Here is a 22827-nt window from a genome sequence, read left to right as displayed (position 1 = left end):
CAGCTGTTCCAGAATGTTCCGTTGTTCCAAATATCAAGAGTTCCTTTTCCGGCCCCATGCAGGTTAGCCATAAGTGTTTTGGTATAGCTAAAAATAACTCGTATCGTGCTAAATATCTATATGCTGTATATCAATAAATGAGCATAGTTTTAATAATTGATATCACTACACTACGTAAAGCAATCCTACCCATATCTAAGACATGCTGTGATAAAGACCTTCAAAAGTATACACACTTTTTTTAAATTTGTCTTTAGTAATTAGTTATTTTGATTTAATTTAATTTATTTGGTTTGATAAATCGACACAACTTAAAAACTAGAACTAATTTTTTAAATGAACAAATATAAAGTATAAACGTTTTTGTTTTCAATTTAAATTCAATTAATGTGTTTACCCATGACACCACCACATACACAACAGACCTACACACCTGTGTGCAACATCATCAATAATACTACACTTAAACAAAATCATAGAATGTTCCAAACTTACCTACAAAATATACAGCGGGTTACTCACCTGGTTATACAGCGGGTACATGTATGATATTTTTATTTTATATCATTGGTTTGTTTGTTATTTATAAAGATTCATTTAATTTGTTCATAAAGTATAACAAACAAAATTAATGGAGTGAAAAATTATGCTAAAAGTTGTTGACAAGATATAATTTCAAAGCACTCATTCCTTCCTCCCTAGGTCACCGGAAACAGGATGGTGTTGTTTTGTTCCCATATGTAGCGCCAATTTCAAATTATCTTTAATACTATATTGATCTAACAACAACTAATTAATTTACATACTTTGATGTGTAGATGTTTTGCACCAATATTAATAGATATTATGATTTTGTTTAAAAAAAATTGAAACTGTTCATGATATGATTTACAGCGACTAAGTGAATCCCGACGTTTTATAACAGCTCTTTAACTGAAGAGATGGTTTTTTTTAGATATATAGATAGATATTTTCTCTAAGCTAATATAAATACCTAAGTTATTAATTTCATTTTTAAACTTATTTTACTTGTGACTGTATAAATACAGTTTTATTTCTTAATAATACGAAAAACAAACTACTAACATGTAAGTAACTGAATAATATTATCTGAATTGTACGTACAATAATTCAAAGTTTGATATTTTGTTGATATTCATTATTTACAAAAACCAATATTTTAATCATATTATAACCTTTGAAAAATATGAAACAATCGTATACATACATAATGTGTAAATTTTTTATAATTTTCAATTTTATATAATTAATCAACAATATACATAATTTATCTTATATAAACATGCAAAATTTATATCATATTTATATAGCAATAAATTTATATCTTTCCGCAATCATTTATAAATTGGTATATCTGATGTGTTTCAAAACAATATTTCATGTATACATTATTCTCGATTGTTATGAGATATTTATAACAATTGGCAATGTATTTATGGTATTGATTATGAAGAAACTTCAATCATTTCAAAATATAAAAAAATATATAAATACTTGCAATAATATCTGAAAACATGAATGAGTTTCAGGAATGCATTGTATTATTTTTACACAATTGTTATTTCACAATACACTTTTCTGAAGTTTTTAACTATTGTTAAAATTACAAAACGTTCCTCCATCCATAACCATTTAATTCATAATTATTTAATATTTAAAAAGGACATGACATAATGGGTCTATATTGGAAATAAATCGAATTACAAGCTTTTCTCAAATACAAATGGCTACCATCTGAAATATATCATTGATTACTTATGACTAACGAACTCATCCAAGGTATCTGTTCACAGTAGTTCATTAAAGCAGTTATTGTGTTCACAAGCTCGCATTATATTGCATAAGCCTATACATTATTTATAGAAATGCAAAAATTCCTCCGGTAATTCTGCTAGAAGGGTGATTTCAGCAACCAGATTTCTATGATATGTGCATAACAATTTTCATTAGTATAATGAAAGTTGTTAAACCTGCTTTACAGACAGAGACAGCGGTAAGGATTTGGGGGCCTCACCTTTAGAAAAATTCTCATATTATAGTGGGGGCGTCATATCCAAGGGATCCTTCCGAGCAACCACTACCTACACTGTAAAAGTATCCTTATAAGTTACACTAATGCTTAATAGGTTATAAGTAATAGTGAGGCTTAGTAAAATTAGATTGTGAAACCAACTAAGACTGAATGGTAATAATTTCATAGCGTGATATTTACAGCAGTTTTGGTTTTTGCGATGACCAGGCAGTTTTTCATGTTTTCTTGTATAAAAATTGATTCCTCAATATATTTGAAAGGTAAAAGCTTGACTATATGCATTACTATGAATTTATATTCCTATATATCTCTCAGATAAAAATTATATAAAATTATAATATATTTAAAAAATTAAGTACTTGTTATCTTATTATTTTTTGCCAAAGCTAAGATGTGAAAAATGTATATAGGAGTTAAGAAGTAGTTATAAGCAATTAACAAAAAAGTCTCAAAAGTCTCTGAAAAAGCACAATACACCATAATAAACTGAGCATAACATTTTTCAAGTTCCAGAATATAGAATTTATTTCAGGAAATGATAGAAAATTGTAGATACTCATATTGTTACCATACAACATTTTCCCCCAGGTTCCACAATGTGCCAACCAACTGCCAAGCTGCATGTCAGATTGAAAGGCCGGAGATTTCAAACAATATGTCAAGGATCTTGGTTGACTTTATTATCTTATCTATCTTGGGAACTTCACATCAGGAATATATGCAATAAGGCTGCTCGCAACTTGGGCTTAATACTGAGACTCACCAAGCCCTTTAACGACATTCACTCATTGAAGATTTTGTACTATGCACATGTCAGACCCCATCTCGAGTACTGCAGCGTCGTTTTGTCACCGCACCAGCACTACCTTATGGATGATATTGAGAAGATACAGATACGTTTCTTGCGACTTGGGGTTCGTCTTGGTTATAGATACACAGAGGTCCCTATACAAGATATTGCTACTTTCCTGAACCTACCATCACTCAGTTCTAGACGCTTTATTCAGGATGTGATGTTTCTCTACCGTTTGATCAACGCTGAGTTGGACTGCTCTGAACTTCTAGAAAAAATCAACTTCAAGGCATCGTTTGGAACCAGAGCCATGAATTCTTTCACTAAGGTCGCAGCTTCCTCCTCTTATGCAGCAAATGGCTCAATGCTGAGGATTCAGCGGCTAGGGAACAACATTCCATCCACCCTCGACATCTTTATCACATCCACATCTGCAATCAAAAGCCGGCTTGCATCACTGTAGCTGTTATTATTATTGGCTCGTCTCTACACCTACCCTGCCTGTGTTGTGCCTCAGTCTTTTATTTTATTATCACAGTTAACTTGTTTGTCAAAACTGTTACCTACGTCATAGTTCATTTCTTGTTTTGCATCGTTCTTGTTAAGCATCTTTCATTGTTATTGCTATATATTTATCAATTTATTGTTACACATTACCTGTTATCTATTTATACTTTTTTGTTATGCATCTTACAATTCATATCTATTTGTTTCATTATGTATCTATTGTTTTGTTTACTGGTTGCATATTCTATTGTTTTTGTTTTAGTCTACTAATTAGTTTGTTTGGTCAATTGTTATTATACATGTAGATAAAATTGAAACTTACTTGATGAAATGGTGATGCCGTTGAAATAATAAAAAAATAAAAAAAAAAATATTTTAATAGTCATAAATAAGTACCAAAATCAACAAAACAATACAGAATCAATTAATATAATCCAGAAAATATAAAATTTTCTACTCAGCCTATGTGCATGACAGTTAAGTTATCTCACATTAACCACATGTTGGCCATGGCATGGTTGTTTTCTGGAGGAGTAAGTCTAACTTTAGTTTATTCACCTGAATAATAGAACACAATATCCACTTTGTATTAAAAAACTGTATTATGAAAAATATCAAATGTTTACATATTAAATTAGTGACGAAAACAGTGGGAGGGGTCAGGAGGTCAAATGTGCATTTGATGAGACAATGAGAATACATATAGATTACACTATATTTTATACTAGCAGTTACCTGCGGCTTCACACACATTCTGTAAACTATATATGTGTATGAGCACCTCTGGTTTGAACAGATTCTATTTCGACACCAATTTTGAGTTTGTCTTGAGGCCATAATCAACAAAATATTAGAACTGGTCCTTTGTTTTGGTATTGCTATTACAATAATAATTTTTTAGATAATTTTTAAATGTGTTCAGTAAAATATGTATTCTTTAAATGTGTTTGTTTAGCTGCAATCTATCTAAGACGCTGCTTCTGAAATCTGTTTTTATCTCAAATCTTTTTTACCAAAAGTTTAGCCGAATAGTTAAATGAATATTAAAGCAAAATGATTAATGCTCAGCGTAAAATATGTCTAATATCAAATCACATAACAAAACACTAACAACACATAAAACTAACATTGATTAAACATGCTTTAGAAATTCATGCAACTGATGATAAAAACTTCCAGTCCACGTAGCTTCTAAACCATTAGAGATATTAAAAAACTCTCAATTGCAAAAATATTTTACTTTTTAGAGTAGTGAAGGAAACAGGATTTTTCCGGACATTTGCCATCGTTCAGTGAAACAAGAAAACAGTAACACTACGTTTCGAGATCTGCAATCTGATCTCTTCTTCAGGTAAAGAACTAACCTAATACATAATTACAAACTAGGTTAAAATAAACAAATCTTACTAAAGCGTTGTGGCACGCCTAAGTCAGGAATCACAACCTACATGTTGTTTGTCAACTTCACTAACTCTAAAGACATGCACTTAATACAAAACTATACCAAACACTAATCATTAAAACTAAACTACGGAATCAGGTCACAATACGTCTTCACTCGTCTACTAACCACCTACGACTGACCAGAGGGACTAGCCAATGGTAATCGTGACGGCTGGCTAAAACAAGATGGCGGAAATACAAAGGAAGGGGGACAGGAATGGGCCCTTTCGTTATTATTGGTTCATGCGAGATGAACTTCTTAAAACCATATTGTGACTCCGCATTGGTTTATTACAAATATCCGATCCGTTTGATACTTTTGGTTTTCTCTTTAGTTCATTTTTTAGAATTGGCAACCAAAGCGGCCTAATCTCGACTGATGGTTGACTGATTGGTTGGTCTGCCAATTTAATGTATGTTGCCTCAATTAATTTCCTTTTGAAGAAATGTGGTTCCCGATGTAGTTTTATAACAGCTCTTTAACTGAAGAGATGTTTTTTTTAGATCTATAGATAGATATTTTCTCTAAGCTAATATAAATACCTAAGTTATTAATTTAATTTTTAAACTTATTTAACGTAAGTATAAATAATAATATTACAATAATAAGATTGGAGAGAGAGAGAGAGAGAGAGAGAGAGAGAGAGAGAGAGAGAGAGAGAGAGAGAGAGAGAGAGAGAGAGAGAGAGAGAGAGAGAGAGAGAGAGAGAGAGAGAGAGAGAGAGAGAGAGAGAGAGAGAGAGAGAGAGAGAGAGAGAGAGAGAGAGAGAGAGAGAGAGAGAGAGAGAGAGAGAGAGAGAGAGAGAGAGAGAGAGAGAGAGAGAGAGAGAGAGAGAGAGAGAGAGAGAGAGAGAGAGAGAGAGAGAGAGAGAGAGAGAGAGAGAGAGAGAGAGAGAGAGAGAGAGAGAGAGAGAGAGAGAGAGAGAGAGAGAGAGAGAGAGAGAGAGAGAGAGAGAGAGAGAGAGAGAGAGAGAGAGAGAGAGGAGAGAGAGAGAGAGAGAGAGAGAGAGAGAGAGAGAGAGAGAGAGAGAGAGAGAGAGAGAGAGAGAGAGAGAGAGAGAGAGAGAGAGAGAGAGAGAGAGAGAGAGAGAGAGAGAGAGAGAGAGAGAGAGAGAGAGAGAGAGAGAGAGAGAGAGAGAGAGAGAGAGAGAGAGAGAGAGAGAGAGAGAGAGAGAGAGAGAGAGAGAGAGAGAGAGAGAGAGAGAGAGAGAGAGAGAGAGAGAGAGAGAACTTTATTACATAAGCATTGAGCTCAGAAATGGCGTCATGTTACAAAAATATATAAGACAGGCATTTACAAACAAGTAAGTATTTTAGGTCAGTCTATGTTGATGCACACAGCGATCAGCAAACTCGTCCAAATCATAGACAGGGACATCGAGCAGCCAGTTCAAAAGCCTCATCTTCAGAGTCTTTGGATTGCCACGCTTGATGCCGTTCGGTAAGAGGTTGAAAAGTTTGGCTCCGGCATAGGACGGACCTTTCGAGTATCTGGATGTTCTGTGTGCAGGCAGGTTAAAGTCCAATATATGTATTACGTGGGCTTCATCCCAATTCATATGATGGTCTTCGGACCAACAATGGTGTGCAATTTTTGACTTTTCTGTGAAACCCTTTCTCGTGTTTTCTTTGTGTTCTTTTATCCTTACGTTTAGTGGTCTTTTTGTCTCACCTATGTATTCCCTATTGCAGCTACATTTTATACTGTAAACACAGTTTTTGGAATCCTGTGTGCCATTTTTTGGTTTTGTTTTTACGAGACTTTGTCTAAGAGTGTTGTGTGTTTTAAACGCGGTTCTAATGTTGTACTTTCTACCTACTCTTCTAATTTTCTCCGATCATCCCGGCACATAAGGGATTGACATAAACGCAAATTTATCAAAATTCTGTTTTTCTGACTCAGGAATGATTCTTCTGGTTCGTTTGCACTTATTAATTACTAATTGAGGGTATCCATTGCTTCTGAGATCCGATTCAATTTTCTTAAATTCTTCTTTTAGTCCATCTTTATCTGAGCACAAGCTCTTTGCTCTATCAAACAACGAGTAGGCTACTCCTTCTTTGACAGATTTTTGATGGTTGGAATGATAATTTAAATATTTTCCTGTGTGTGTTATCTTTCGAAAAACAGTTGTCTTAAGGACATCCCTATCTCTTAATACACACACATCCAAAAAGGGAAGCTTGTTTTGGACTTCCACTTCCATTGTGAGGCGGATGGAAGGAGAAATACTATTAATGTGATTCAAAAAATTATTTAATTCAATGTCTCCATGAAAAAAAATAACAAAGGTATCATCCACATACCTCCACCAAATCTTCGGTTTGAACTGAGCTGAAGCCAAAGCTTTTCGCTCGAATTCCTCCATAAAGATATTGGCGAAAATAGGAGACAGTGGAGAACCCATTGCCATCCCCTCATCTTGACGGTAAATTTTACCCTCTAACTCAAAATAATTGCATTGAGTGCATAGTTCTAACAGTTCCATAATTACTGGCACGGGAAGTTTAGTTCTATCCTTTAATGTTTGGTCTTCTTTGAGACGTGATTTAATAATTCCGAGAGTTTCTGGAACTGGTACATTTGTAAATAGACTTTCGACATCAAAACTTACCAGTTTGTCAGTTTCAGCCAACTTTAGGGATTTTGACTTCTCTACGAAATCCCTGGAATTTTTGATGAAAGAGTCAGTCTTTCCTACCAATGGCGTTAAGATGTCCAAGAGGACTTTAGACAATTCCCTGCAAGGTGAATCACGAGAACTAATGATGGGCCGGAGAGGGATGGTAGGTTTGTGGATTTTGGGAAGGTCATACATATGGGGGATTTTGGAGTGGTGAGGAGTTAATTTAGATCTAAATTTATCTGAAAAAAATTCTTTATGTTTTCTTAAGGTGTTTGCTACTTTGCGTTCAAATGAATCAGTCGGGTCTTTATTTAAAACTGTATATTTGCCAGTATTTAAAGTTTCCGCAATCTTTTTTTTATACGCTACTGAGTCGAGTACCACAGTAGCGTTGCCTTTGTCGGCAGGTAAGATTTTGACCCTGTCGTCTTTCCCAAGGATCGACTTGGCCTTTTTCTCCTCTATTGTCACATTGGGTTTTGTGGGAGGAATTTTTCTGAGTAAAAGACTGGCCTCACAACGAAACCGGTCACCCTGTTCCTCAGGTAACTGTGAAACAGCCGACTCGATTCCAGTTACGAAATCCAGTGCCTTTACCGATTTTTGTGCCACAGAAAAGTTTAAACCCTTGGATAAGACTGATATTTCCGCTTCATTCAGGATTTTTGAAGAGAGGTTGATTACATTTTTATTATTTGCATCCGTATTCACGTTGCCATCCTTAGGCAAATCACATTTTTTAGGCCTAATTTTTTCCAGTTTGGAGATTTTCTTTTTCTTATCTGTTTCAGAAACTTTTATACATCTATTTTGGATGCTTTCGAGAATTTTGTTGAATTCTGTACCGATCAGTGTTTTTAATTCAGTTTTTTTTACACTCAATATTATTTTGGAGGAGGTATCTTTCACGATGATGATATGCAAATTCTTTCTTTAAGTAAAGATTTAGAAGTAGAAGACAAAATTTTACTGGCTTTCCTACTATGAAAAGGAGTTTTTAGAGTTAACCCTATAGGCATAAGGTCTTCAACCTTACATTTATGCAAGAAAGTTAAATGATTAATGTGTTTAGTTAGCTTAAGATGCAAGCTCTCAAGGTCTTTGATTTGTCTACTGGTTCCGGGTCCGTACCGAGAATCAATTCTTTGTTTGAAGGTTATTTTTGACGATGGAAGTATTGTGAAGGATTGTAAATTTTAGAGTAGAATCTAAAAACAACATAAAATGCAAGGTGTTCCAAAATAGATTTTAAAGTTGGCCACCATATTGCAAAATGGCGGGTATCTTCAAAAAATTTAAAAGTGTATTCCTGAGTGAAACTTAAAATTGAGCAAGTTCCAGATTTAAAGTGTGGTGCTAAGTCGTGTAATTAAAAAGTTAGCTATTGGATCACTTTAAAAAACTCACCTGGTATATATATAAAATAAAATATACATATTATATAATTAAATATATTATATTACATATATGATATTTTGTACGTATATTATATAAATTATATATATATATATATATATATATATATATATATATATATATATATATATATATATATAAGCCTACCAAAAAGTCTGCAGTGCATAATATAAATGACACTCCAGACTTTTTGGTAGGCTTTTTGAAATGTACAATTCCATAGTCCATTATTTTGTTCGAAGTTGTGAGGTGTAGTCAGTATTAAAAACAAAAGTGCTCAAACTTTTCACATTAACAAAATCTTTCTCTACTTTCTATGATTAAAATATTGATGTATCATACCTAGGAATGTGCCCTAGTTCAAAGTGAAGCTAGTGAAAACCGTATCAAATTACGTTTAGTAGTTTATAAAATATTGATCACTAACAGACCAACATAAAAAACGACTTTAATTTATGCTAGTTATTGATTCTAGGTGTCTTTGAAGTTGAAACATTGTAAAGACTTCTTTTTTAGCTTCTTCGCCATCATGACAATTCCTGGACCTCTTCAGACAAACATGACTCCAGATTCCAGCAGCTGCGCTGTTATAAGTGTTTTGATTGGACTTTATTACACCACTGACTGACCAAACATGTGTACGGAGAGCACACCTGACCCTGTATGGACAGTACATCTCATAGCACACCAAATATTCCCTCTAGACAAATATCTTACTTACACTAACATTGGCTGACTGACTGATCACATTTTCTTAGAAACTACAGGACTTTGGACCATGATACTCGGCAAAAACATTCTTTATATGCTATAGACGTGTCCTATGAAAGGATTTGGGAAAATTCAGCCCATAAATATATTAAAAACTAAGTTAATGTTGTGCAATGTTGCCTACCTTAATTTGTTGAAGGGGCTCGCTACAATTCCTCACAAACCAAGGAAGCTGAATTTTTACAAATAGTGTTTTCAAACATACTTTTAAAATTTAAATATCTGTAACAATATGGTTATTGTAATTTGTGAGATGTGTGGAAATCAATAATTAATCTCGATAACCCAAGAATTTGAACTAGATATATGGGAGCAAAGATCCCAACATAATTAGATTCCTGTTACCTAATAATAGAAGTTTATTTTTTGTGTGTAAATATAAGAGAATATTTTACTGTGTCTCATTAAGTTTGAGTTTTGTGAACAATGCAGTAAGTAAGTATTCTGCATACAGTTTTCATCGTCAAAACGTTAGCAGGCCCTCGAAAGGGAGTGACATGATAGTTCCATTTTATACAAATATCAAAATGGACAGCAGAGTTGTAGTCTTTCCATTGAGATGCAATACTTATATGTAGGATAGCAGTAGTAAAATGCTGATAGAATCGGTGACCGCATAAGTTGGAGCTTTGCAAATTCTGTCAGCCTCTTAGTCTGCCTAATGTGCACTGAGAAGGATTTGTTATGTGATCTGAAAATAAAAGCTCCCTGTCCAACTTGACATCTAATCGAGGGTCTTGATAGTATCACACGGTCAGACCCTCCCCATTTAGTATGAAAGTAATTCTGTTCTCTTGACAAGTGAAACTGCTTATAAGTGCTTATAACTGCTTATAAGTCATCAGCTTATAAGTGTATATTGCAATGTAGCACATAATTAACAAAGTCAGATGTGTGCAAATTGAACGATGTAGTCGTTGTAGACCCCAAGTAACATTTTTGCGGTACACCACGTTGCCTGGAAGTGGGCCAGAAGTTTGTCCCCCAGGTATTTGACACTTTTAACTTTTTCCTCTTTGGTAGTGGCCTTGCAATACTTGTCTCCCAGCCTGTGAGAACACTATTGACAATATGGATTGATTAATCAAAAGACTTACAGCTCCAGGTGCGAACGGCCTCACAGCTTTTAACATTTGAATTGAATTGTGATCATTGCCTATAGCTTCTGATTTGATATAATTCATTGCTGCCTTCACTTCATGTGGTGTTACATTGGTGGACTTCATGATGTTCAATGGATCATTTCTTTTATTTTTATTACAGAATTCCAAAACTTAAACGTTTGTTTCACTTGCTTCCATTGCCAATATCAATAAAAAACTTATTTACCCTTAAACCAGATGGAAGACTTTGTTATTTTTTCACAAACAATGACACATTGCCTTAGGCTTTACCTAAATTCCTTTGATTCTTTTTTATGAAGACAGTTTTTCCTTGAGGACTTTGTTTTCCCTCCACAGTATGCAAATTCGGCCTATCTCTGACAACTACATAAAATGTTCTAGTCTTGACAACTAATTGATTTAGTGAACTTTCTGTGAAAAAAAATCCATCTGAATTTAAGTTTTTTCCAGAATATAAACTGATTTTCTGGAACGAGTCCGTAAGTGCGGATTTGAAGCTTCGTACAGGACTCTTCAGATATACATAGCTGCAAGTCAGTTGCAGGGAGATAATTGTTGCTGGTTGGTGATATTAGAGAAATACTACTTATAGTACCCCAAGGAACTTATTGTAATGAAGTTAAAGCTTGTATTAAGTAATCTTATCTGCGGCTCAATGTTATAAAGTTATCTTTAGTGTAAACATGAGAGTTATAACAGTTGATTAATTCTCACACTTACTATTAGACACAGGAGACAGAAGGTTACAGGAGTTGTAGGATGGCACTGTAAATATTCAGTTGTGTACAGGGAAGTTTTAAGAAGAAAAAACTACATATTTTAATGACTTAATAATTTATTATCCATTTTACGTAATAGTTGCAACATCAAATTTAATGAAATAGTTTATGTTTTCATCTAGTAGCAAAGCATGGGTATTTATTCAGCAAATATTTATTAGGTGTGGATGTCATATTTTGTGTAATTTGAGTTTATAAAATCAAATAATTCTGCTAAGAAGTATTTGTTTGCATTTGTGATTTACAATATTTTTAACATTCAATGGACTGTATTTAGTGTTGTAGACTTTTCAAAATGTTTTTGAAAATATTCTTACAAATGCATGGTGACCATGAAAAGTGTTTTCTGTAAAAACATATTGATTTATTAAATAAAAATGTAAAAAATATTAAAAAGATAAAATTTTTCTGGAAAGTACTTATAAACTTGTAGGCAGAATTTCACCCACCAAGAAGTTCTTATCATGGACTTAATTCTATTTTACTCAAATTTAAAATTTGTTGTTTTATTACTTTTGAGTGCCATATTGTTAGGCAACTTTGATCTATAAATTACAAAAATTCAATGAAAACAGTTCAAAATAATTAATTGGCATTTGAAGGTGATCATTACTGGGTAAAACGTTTATTTGAAAATATCCAGTGAAATATTAAACTAGAAGGGAATGGGTTCAATAATATCTTTTTCAACTTTATTTTTAATACAACTTTTACTCCAACTGTAATAATTACTTGCATATTTTCTAACCACCTCATCTTTTATTATCAACAACCTCACATTGGGTGTAATTAGTGCTACGATCCACTTGGTTAGCATTCCAGTTTAGTCTCATAAGAGTCATAAGTATAACGCAGTGATTATTGTAGTTTACTTAGTATTGAACACCTATTTTATATTTTCTACCCATAAATGTCCTGTACTTTAAACATGAAGTTTGATTACTTTCTGAAGGTTATTATAAAACAACAAAATACAGTATATTTTACAATACCACACAACAAAAGAAGTATATAGGCTACATTCAGGAAAGATAAGTGTCCATAACAAAAGTAGAAATGATTATTCAATGTGCAGTTTATTTTTTTAAACAGTGCCATATTAGATACCTCCATCAGAGAGTTAGTTTTACGTTCGACCGCCAGAGATTTGAGCTACCTCCGACTTTATCGACCAGATGGTAGGCTTAAAATGGTTCATGTTTTATCTGCTAGGTACGTCGTTATCGTAACTTATTTTTCAACAACAAAGCAACAATTTAGTATTTGAAGTAACACTAGTATAGCCTGATAGTATACACTACTAAGTTATAGCCTATAGTTTGAAGTAGATTGGTTTGATTTAATATTATCATGAGAAATTTATTATTTTTATTAATGAACTCAAACGTAAAAAGCAAGAATACTTCAAAGATTTCTGTACAATCCGTCCGTAGAATAAATGTTTGTTGTTATTATAACAAGAAAACAGTTATAACACGGTATTCTCAAGATGGGTTTTCACTGATTTAAAGTTACATCATTTGAAATTTGCGGCCATTCATTCTGACCTGAATGTTGGTGGTTAGATACGCCGCGGTTGAGCGGCGGTGACTTGAATATTGTGTGATACCTTTTAAACAATATATTTATTATTGCCTTCACGTTAGCTTAGGTTTATGATATCATATAGAATTATTTAATTACCATTAAAACAGGTACAGCTCCATTATTCAAAAGTACTGTTATATTAAAATAATTAAGCATAAACAAAAGAGATTCTACGTTATCGCACGAAGAACGTTCTGGTAAGAGACTCGCAGGCGCACTCACCACTATTTCGTGGAAGGAGTGACCTTGACAACAGGACACTCTACACATCACTCCATTCAGAAAACCCAATAAGCAATTAATCCATAATCCTGATGCCAGTTCAATGATGGATCGAAAAAAGAGGCTTCATGCTCTCGTTCAGACAAAGCGACAAGTATGATTCGGACCCATTGCATGATTCATAGAGAAGTTTTGGTCGCTAAACTTCTCAGCAAGTAACTGTAATACTTAATATTATTTTCAATGCAACCAACTACATTAAAACACTCGAAAGGTAATATTTGGGGATATAGAGGGATCTGGCCACTCGTATGTTTTACTCTACAGTAGTTCTTGTTGGTTGTCTCTTGGCAACCCCCTTTTTAGGGTGTTAAAGACATGAAATATATGCTTACCCGAAGGATGAAAATCATACCAATGCGGACAGCATTGTTTCTCAAACTTTTTGGACTCATATCTCCCTCTAGATTTGTACTACTTTCTGAGGAACCCCACCCCCTCAGCTCGCCTTAATCTCTCTGAACATATTACTAACTCAATGATGGCCAATTTATAACAAAATACATACAGGAAAATATGTTACCATTATGAATTAATTACTATGCTAATTATAAAGTCACATTACTTTATTGTTATTGTTCATATATAAATACGTTTTGATGGTATTGGAGCGGTAGGCCTTGACAACGCGGCGGCAGATTGTTTGTAGAACAATATCTGTCTATATATAGCCTACAAACCTGTATTCGTTACACGGGAGTGTCGCCCTCATCCAGACTACCAAAGGCGTGTCTCTTGAATAATATAACATAACGCGTTATGACTATTTTTTTGCTTTGTTAATATGTTATTACAAATACAATTTCTAATTTTGCCGACCCCCAATACATGCCGCTCTGTACTTCCATGCAGAACTCCGCGGGCCTAAAAAACGGTCTGCCAATACCATATTTTAAACCCTCTTTTTCTCACACTATTTCCCCTTTTTTTATCCCCATTTTATGGAACTTTACGACTGTTCGCTAACTACATGCTGTTTGCTGTTGTTAGTCAGCTTACCTTTATTAAGGCGATTAACTATGTCATTACGAGATAACGAGATGAGTTATCTGATAACGTGTTACCTTCGTGTAACACACTAATGGTCGCAGGTATACCTCAATCAACTTTACACAATTCATAACCACCCCCACAAGAAATATATATGCCGCTTATGGAAACGATAACTGTCCTAAAAAATTAAAACAAGTTTAAAATTCACAAGTCCGTTATTTATGAACTTAGGTAACAGATAAAAAAGTTTTCTTGAACGCTGAAAACATAATATTTTATATTTAACAATGTTTGATATCTCGGACGGTTTTCGAGATGCTTTGTATATATACGTCCTATGGCAGTAAATTAACAATATTTCAGTTGTCTACCTACTTCTTCCAACAGAGCAAGAAAAACTATTTTAGTTAAATGTTTGTTTTTCTTACGTACAATTAAGCAAAGAATAAAAATATTCATTTTAATGTTAATGGTGTTTGCCCATTTTGAATCTCGCACACACATAGACTGCTTTCTACTTATATTTATAAACGATGGATAGATAACTAAACCGTAAATAAACCATGCCATCTATTGGCGTTTTTAACTCGACCCGCACTACGTTGAAACCAACAACAAACTGTATCTGTTAGGATATTTATCACATAGATTATGAATCACTAGGCTTATGAGTGTCCTCCACTAAATGGAAACTGGATGTACCACTAAAAAGCCCAAGACTATGAGCCGCAATAGTTAGTCATAATTATTCCGATTTGTTTACATCAGTAACTGGCATAACTACCGTCTGAGCACACGGGTGTTGCCCGTCACTTCTGTCAGGGTGAGGGTTGTCTAAGATCTGTAGTCTACCTGTATTGTTCGAATGTTTCTTCGTGGTCTTCAGCAAACAGTGAATGGAACTGGATAGTCTTTATAATGAACTTTAGTCTTACTTAGCTGGACCAACATAGTTTGCGTTTAGCTGGACGGACAGTAACTCAGTACGCATTCAGACAAAGAACAAATATGTGTACTGTATTTTTTGACAAAGGCCTAGATTTTTTAAATTTTATTACTTGACTATGGAGTTTTAACCCCGGGAACTGGCCGTTTTTATCAGACTAATATCGTTCTGGAGGCGTTAATAAGTTTAAATAAAAGACAATGCCGCTTTCAAACGTCGTCATGATATAGAATGCCCTATGAATTGTTCGGATGAGTTATGCATCGTCACGACATAATTTAGTTATGTGTTCTTATGATGTAAACATACGTATAGAAAATTGTGCGTTTATGGCAGGGAAATTAAAGAAACACATATTGAACAATAATAAACATGTTTCATGACAGAAATTACCTACAAATTATAACCACTCGATAGACTCCCATAAAGTAATAACGTCGGCTAACAGTTTATGTTGTATGTGTAAACGAAACTAGTTTAAAGTTACGTTAAATTAGTTTTAATTGTTATAAATTTAACTATGGTTACGTTTGTTTATTTACCACAAAGACAACAGGGGCCTGATCATGAATGTCTCCGACCATCAATGCGTGTGCTAGGAAAAACAACTTGAGAGGAAAAAAATAAACCCAGCTATCCGTAACATCCTCCAATGTGGTAAATTAAATAAATATTTTCATAAACAAATATAACTTCCTTAATGTTATTGAAGAAAATTAACCACAACGTCATTATTTTTTCGTATCTAAATGCTATCGATTAAGTGTGGTGAACAACTTATATTGCGTAAGTACTGATAATCATGTATGATGTTATCCTCAACCTCAGACCTAGGTGATATTTACATAATTGACACTACCAAACAATAGTAGGTGACTTCTTTACATTGCACACAACAGTGACATCGAATTATTTCCTTTATCTGGATCCTAGAGTAGCCAAACAGTTACATTAAGTGTGGTGAATAAATTATATTGCGTAAGTACTGATAATCATGTATGATGTTATCCTCAACCTCAGACCTAGGTGATATTTACATAATTGACACTACCAAACAATAGTAGGTGACTTCTTTACATTGCACACAACAGTGACATCGAATTATTTCCTTTATCTGGATCCTAGAGTAGCCAAACAGTTACATTAAGTGTGGTGAATAACTTATATTGCGTAAGTACTGATAATCATGTATGATGTTATCCTCAACCTCAGACCTAGGTGATATTTACATAATTGACACTACCAAACAATAGTAGGTGACTTCTTTACATTGCACACAACAGTGACATCGAATTATTTCCTTTATCTGGATCCTAGAGTAGCCAAACAGTTACATTAAGTGTGGGGAATAACTTATATTGCGTAAGTACTGATAATCATGTATGATGTTATCCTCAACCTCAGACCTAGGTGATATTTACATAATTGACACTACCAGACAATAGTAGGTGACTTCTTTACATTGCACACAACAGTGACATCGAATTATTTCCTTTATTTGGATCCTAGAGTAGCCAAACAGTTACATTAAGTGTGGTGAATAACTTATATTGTGTAAGTACTGACAATCATGTATGATGTTATCCTCAACCTCAGACCTAGGTGATATTTACATAATTGACACTACCAAACAATAGTAGGTGACTTCTTTACATTGCACACAACAGTGACATCGAATTATTTCCTTTATCTGGATCCTAGAGTAGCCAAACAGTTACATTAAATGTGGTGAATAACTTATATTGCGTAAGTACTGATAATCATGTATGATGTTATCCTCAACCTCAGACCTAGGTGATATTTACATAATTGACACTACCAAATAATAGTAGGTGACTTCTTTACATTGCACACAACAGTGACATCGAATTATTTCCTTTATCTGGATCCTAGAATAGCCAAACAGTTACATTAAGTGTGGTGAATAACTTATATTGCGTAAGTACTGATAATCATGTATGATGTTATCCTCAACCTCAGACCTAGGTGATATTTACATAATTGACACTACCAAACAATAGTAGGTGACTTCTTTACATTGCACACAACAGTGACATCGAATTATTTCCTTTATCTGGATCCTAGAGTAGCCAAACAGTTACATTAAGTGTGGTGAATAACTTATATTGCGTAAGTACTGATAATCATGTATGATGTTATCCTCAACCTCAGACCTAGGTGATATTTACATAATTGACACTACCAAACAATAGTAGGTGACTTCTTTACATTGCACACCACAGTGACATCGAATTATTTCCTTTATCTGGATCCTAGAGTAGCCAAACAGTTACATTAAGTGTGGTGAATAACTTATATTGCGTAAGTACTGATAATCATGTATGATGTTATCCTCAACCTCAGACCTAGGTGATATTTACATAATTGACACTACCAAACAATAGTAGGTGACTTCTTTACATTGCACACAACAGTGACATCGAATTATTTCCTTTATCTGGATCCTAGAGTAGCCAAACAGTTACATTAAGTGTGGTGAACAACTTATATTGCGTAAGTACTGATAATCATGTATGATGTTATCCTCAACCTCAGACCTAGGTGATATTTACATAATTGACACTACCAAACAATAGTAGGTGACTTCTTTACATTGCACACAACAGTGACATCGAATTATTTCCTTTATCTGGATCCTAGAGTAGCCAAACAGTTACATTAAGTGTGGTGAACAACTTATATTGCGTAAGTACTGATAATCATGTATGATGTTATCCTCAACCTCAGACCTAGGTGATATTTACATAATTGACACTACCAAACAATAGTAGGTGACTTCTTTACATTGCACACAACAGTGACATCGAATTATTTCCTTTATCTGGATCCTAGAGTAGCCAAACAGTTACATTAAGTGTTGTACGGATCTCTATTATTCTAAAATAGTATTTTCGCTTGATATTAAAATTAACTATCAATATTAATTAATAAACATATTTAAAAAAATTGAGCTAAGATAAAGAAACCTTTACTCCAATATTTAATTTATTGCTCCGTTTGCTGCATTTTAGTTTTAACGAATTGCTAACAGATGGGGCGCCACGCACCGTTCTCCCAATGTACTTATATGGTTCTCAGTTTTACCGCTAGGAGCGCTGGCATGCCGTTGCTTAGCAACGCGGATCCAGCAGTTCCCTTCCCTGTTGACAGGCGGCTTGGCTCTTCCGGCTCGGCTTGGGCGGGCACGGCGAGGCTGCTGGAGCCAGTTGTTCGCGATGCTGCGTCCGTGATAGTGGTTGGTGTGCCATGTGCTTTCAGTGTTATTTTCATGTCTCAGTGTTGTTGTGTGCCCTTCGTGGATTAACAATATAGTGGAGGATTAAACGCTGACCCAGCATGTCCAGTTTTGGAGCGGTTCAAGGTAAGAAAACTATTTTCTTTGCTAAAAGTAATATTTCAAATGTTTATTATTTTTCTCAAGTTACACTTGAAATAATTTTGTAAACTTAACTTTATATTTTATATACAAGCTACACTTCACAACTATTTAATCAATAATACAACTACTGTATGCAGCGTATTGGTTAAATAAATATAAAATCTAATTTATCCATTTTGTATTTTTTACCTATGATAATATATAGGGATTTGTATTAATAATTGCAATTGTGAGTTGAAGGGTGATCGCCGGCTGCAATCTGCAATATTGTTATTCGCACGCTTGTGTATATTGATCTGCCGCACTAAGGGACGAGTATCATTTCTAAACGTTTAATTCTGTTTGTCCGGACCCACAATGAATTACCACTTAACTCATCTATTAGTATAAATAACCGGTGAAATGTCGTAGCATTGCAAGTTAGGATCTGCGGAGACCTCAAGTGTCTGGCAACAATAGGGCGTGGATTTCACCCCTTAATTCAATATGAGAACGGTGTATGTGCGTTTTTATTATTGGAAACCAAATGTTCTTTCTGTGGGTTTGTGATTTAAATAATACAAACGTTCACATTTGATATAACGCAACCATTATTAATTGCAATTTAGATTTATTTGATTCTGAAGCCATTAATGATACACAAATAATTACTACTAGTGCCAAAGCCGAAATTTAGTATATATAAACTTCACTCGTGATGAACGCTAATAATTTGTATCGCTTTATTGAATATTCGGCTCGACTTCTCTGAGGATTGACTGAGTCGAGTTTGTTACAGTTGCAAAATGTTACAGTATTGAATAAGTATATTGTAATTTTAGAGTACCAAAAGTTTCAGTTACATTGAATTAGATTATGGTAAACAATCCAAAAGAGAAAACCACGTAACTTACCATATAGCATATAGATGGCCTAATAGAACACTAAACTGTCAGTTTTGTCTAAATCGGTTTGTATTATTAGTATATATGTATATTGGCAAGAACAATGGTACACCTTATATAACTTATTCCGGTCTACAATTAGAACCTCAGTGCAACACATCTCACTTTATGGAATGATCTCACTTTGGTCGAGGGGAGGAGCACAAGGATCAGGAAGTGTGAGACATTCTATACCTGAGGATTTGGATATTTTGTGGCGATGTATATTCTACACTCCCCCTAGCAAAAAGGGATATGGTCCAAAAATGGTAGTTCATTTTGGCATAAGATAATAAGTGCTTAATTTTGAGAATTTCTTAATAGTCTATATTTAGTGTCTTACACGAGTTCAACCATTTAATGGTAGGTTAACATCCACCAAAACTAGTATAGCTGGGGATCGATTATTTTCATAAGAGAAATTTGACTATCAATTTCAAGTAAAACCAGTGTGGCAATCTAAACTGGCTCTTGACTCCTAGACTATGTAGCGCGAAAAAACCAATTGTGATGTCTAGTGAGCCACAGTCATTACTAAGTCAAAGTAGAGTACTAAAATCGAAAAAGGAGAATAAGACTTCGTTGTTCGGTTCCCCGCTGAACTCCTTGAGTCCCAACTCGAGCTTAAACTCTCTACTGAGATAATATAATTCTAGAATCAGACTAATAGGGATGGACTCAATTACATCTAAGGTAAGAGTTGTCAATATCTTGGACTTAATTTGTTGGCCGTGAAAAGAAACAAAACGCTACAATTGACCAGATTAAAAGTAAACATCTGCGCTACCCACCGCGTCGCATACTCGAATATATGAACTTTCCATTTGATTCTACAGAGATGAAAACAGAGCCACCAAACTCCACAGAACTACTCACTCGTCCTTAGTCTCAAAGGCTCGGCCCTTAGAGCTACATCCGCAACAAAGCGAAAGTAAATCAATGGATCTACCTTATCACCACATCCGACGCGATAAGCTTTCAACTTTAGCCACTTCAAACACTGCGCTCTCAGAAGCTTAATACGTACTATTAAAACACATTCTTGACATTCCTAATACTGCCTAAATGTTAGCAGCAGTGAAGTGTCGCAAACTGTTGGAAGTGCATTGCAAGATCTAAAGACAAAACGTGAAGCTGATTATGAGAATGGCTGTAGCATTCTCGTCAAATCAACACTAACAGTTATGCTCGCCTTCCGAGGGCCAACGAATCAGATTATCAGGCTATCCTCCAAAGCACAAACAAGGTTGAACATAAGAGATGTCTAGGGTCAGTGTCACTAAGTTCAAGTGTCGACGAGAGAGATCTTTATTAACTTATCATAACTTCCGGAGGGAACGACTCCTCCGAGGCACCAGGCACCGGAAAATCTACTAGAACTTGGAACAGAATCTAACAAATCGACGCCAATGTTCCTTCATCAGGTTTGCTGCAGGAATGTTTCTGTCTTAGGTTACACCATCAAACACTTTGCTCGCAGCTCTGCTCATATTTTCTAAAAAAACTTTTGGGATAGTGAGCACTCCCATCGTCTCAAGACCTTATCCGATAACTTACATCTTAAAACTTCATAAGTCAACAATTAAAATCAAAACCAACTCTTAGTAGCAAATTTCGTTGTATATTTATTTGTACCTATTTGTATTTTTCTTTGTTATTGTACAATCAGCGGATGGTAGGGTTTAATCGATATCGGTGAAGCTCCGTCCAACATGTCATTAGAGAGCCAGTAAACAAAGTAAACTAAATAAAATAAAAGAAGACCAGTTTTATTTCTGTAGGAATGGTACAGAGTAGTATTATTATGCATATCGCAAGTAATTAGCATTACATGTTGTATAAATTAATTTTGTAGTTCTTGCATTACTTGTTGATTGTTAATACGAGGATTATTTTGTTGCGTTGTGTTTTAAAATAGTGTTTTATACCACACCTGTTCGCGTAAATTTGTGAGGAAAACTGAATTATTTTTGGGGTAGCAAAGAGAAGCTCAAATCAGCTGATTTAGAACTAGTTAGGAACGTTATGGCAGAGCAGACTATCACATGTAAAATGTCTGCGTTAAAAATAAAATAAAAGCGGAGCTCATTTACAATGATTGGATTCTGTAGTTATCGTGAATGAAGTCCCCCCCCCCAACTTACTCGCTCATGCACATCACAGAAACAGCTGACGAGTTGAGGGAGACCACCAGAAAGAAGCCAGAGGACTACAACTCACAGCACAGTGTCCCCGTACCTCATCGTTACGGCTGCATGTAAATTACTCGGGGAGTGGCGAGGCAGGGACAAGGGTTGGGCGCACCCTCACGTGCCCGTCTACGTCGAGTGCCAGAGCGTTCACGGAACGATTGTGTCGTAAGGGTTTAACGAGGATCTTCACCCGCAATATAATATTGGAAATCCCCAAGTGCTCACTGACCTAGCAAACATGTTCAGGTAGAGAATATTGATTCAGCAATATTCAGCGAAGTGTCCGAAGTCTTGTAGTGTGTAAATGATGGAGTGGAATTGTTCAATTGAATAATAATCCGCATCTTTTCTCCATTAATTATTTCACGTGCAAACTATGTACGAAAATAAAGGAATTGTGTATCATCGCAATCACCATATTTTTAAAATATTGAAGCGAGCTTGATTGTTTGGAAAAATTATAATATTTCAGACAGCTTGGTCCGCTATGGTCAATTTGATTTCAATGTATTTGAAGTTTGAAGTACATTGATGTAACATTGTAATGTATTAACAATTAATTTAAATCATCTCCTGTTTATAGAGATCTGCGTCAATGTATCTTGTTGCATGTAGATTATTTTGAGCGTCCAAACCGTAGCGTTCGAAAAAATTGAAAAAACAACAAATATTTTGTATGGGATTAATAACAATAATCCACCATACTAGACTAATACCACTTCCAGATAAATTTATTCATATCGTCATTAATCAAAATTCTGCTGCAGACCCTAACGCCAATCGATTGTGAGTGCGATAAGTACCGTAATTATAAAACAATTCTAACCAAACTTACAAGTGTATATCTTTTGGTAATTTATAACTTAGGGCGCACTGATTAAAATTTTGAGGATAGTATCTTGCCTTGCAAGGTTTTGAAATATAAGGCAGGGAGTCGGGAGGGTTTTTCAATGTTCGAAAGGTGCTGTGTAAAAGATCTCGCAGAAAAGTA

The 22827-nt window shown here is 34.6% G+C and overlaps 1 protein-coding gene across 2 annotated transcripts in view; it reads left to right on the top strand.

Moving 5' to 3' along the window:
- Positions 1–18535: 18535 nt before the first annotated feature.
- Positions 18536–22827, top strand: part of LOC124373595 (unconventional myosin-VIIa) — a 202131-nt gene continuing 197839 nt past the window's right edge. For both annotated transcript variants that reach the window (XM_046831962.1, XM_046831956.1), the window contains exon 1: positions 18536–18703. In XM_046831962.1, the coding sequence (XP_046687918.1) occupies positions 18679–18703 (25 nt within the window). In that variant the 5' untranslated portion in view covers positions 18536–18678. The remainder of the gene's footprint in view (positions 18704–22827) is intronic.

The sequence above is a fragment of the Homalodisca vitripennis genome, chromosome 1 (genome assembly GCF_021130785.1).
Source record: "Homalodisca vitripennis isolate AUS2020 chromosome 1, UT_GWSS_2.1, whole genome shotgun sequence".
Lineage (NCBI taxonomy): Eukaryota > Metazoa > Arthropoda > Insecta > Hemiptera > Cicadellidae > Homalodisca > Homalodisca vitripennis.
The sequence above is the reverse complement of the archived record's forward strand: the minus strand, read 5'-3'. Positions and strand labels throughout refer to the sequence as shown.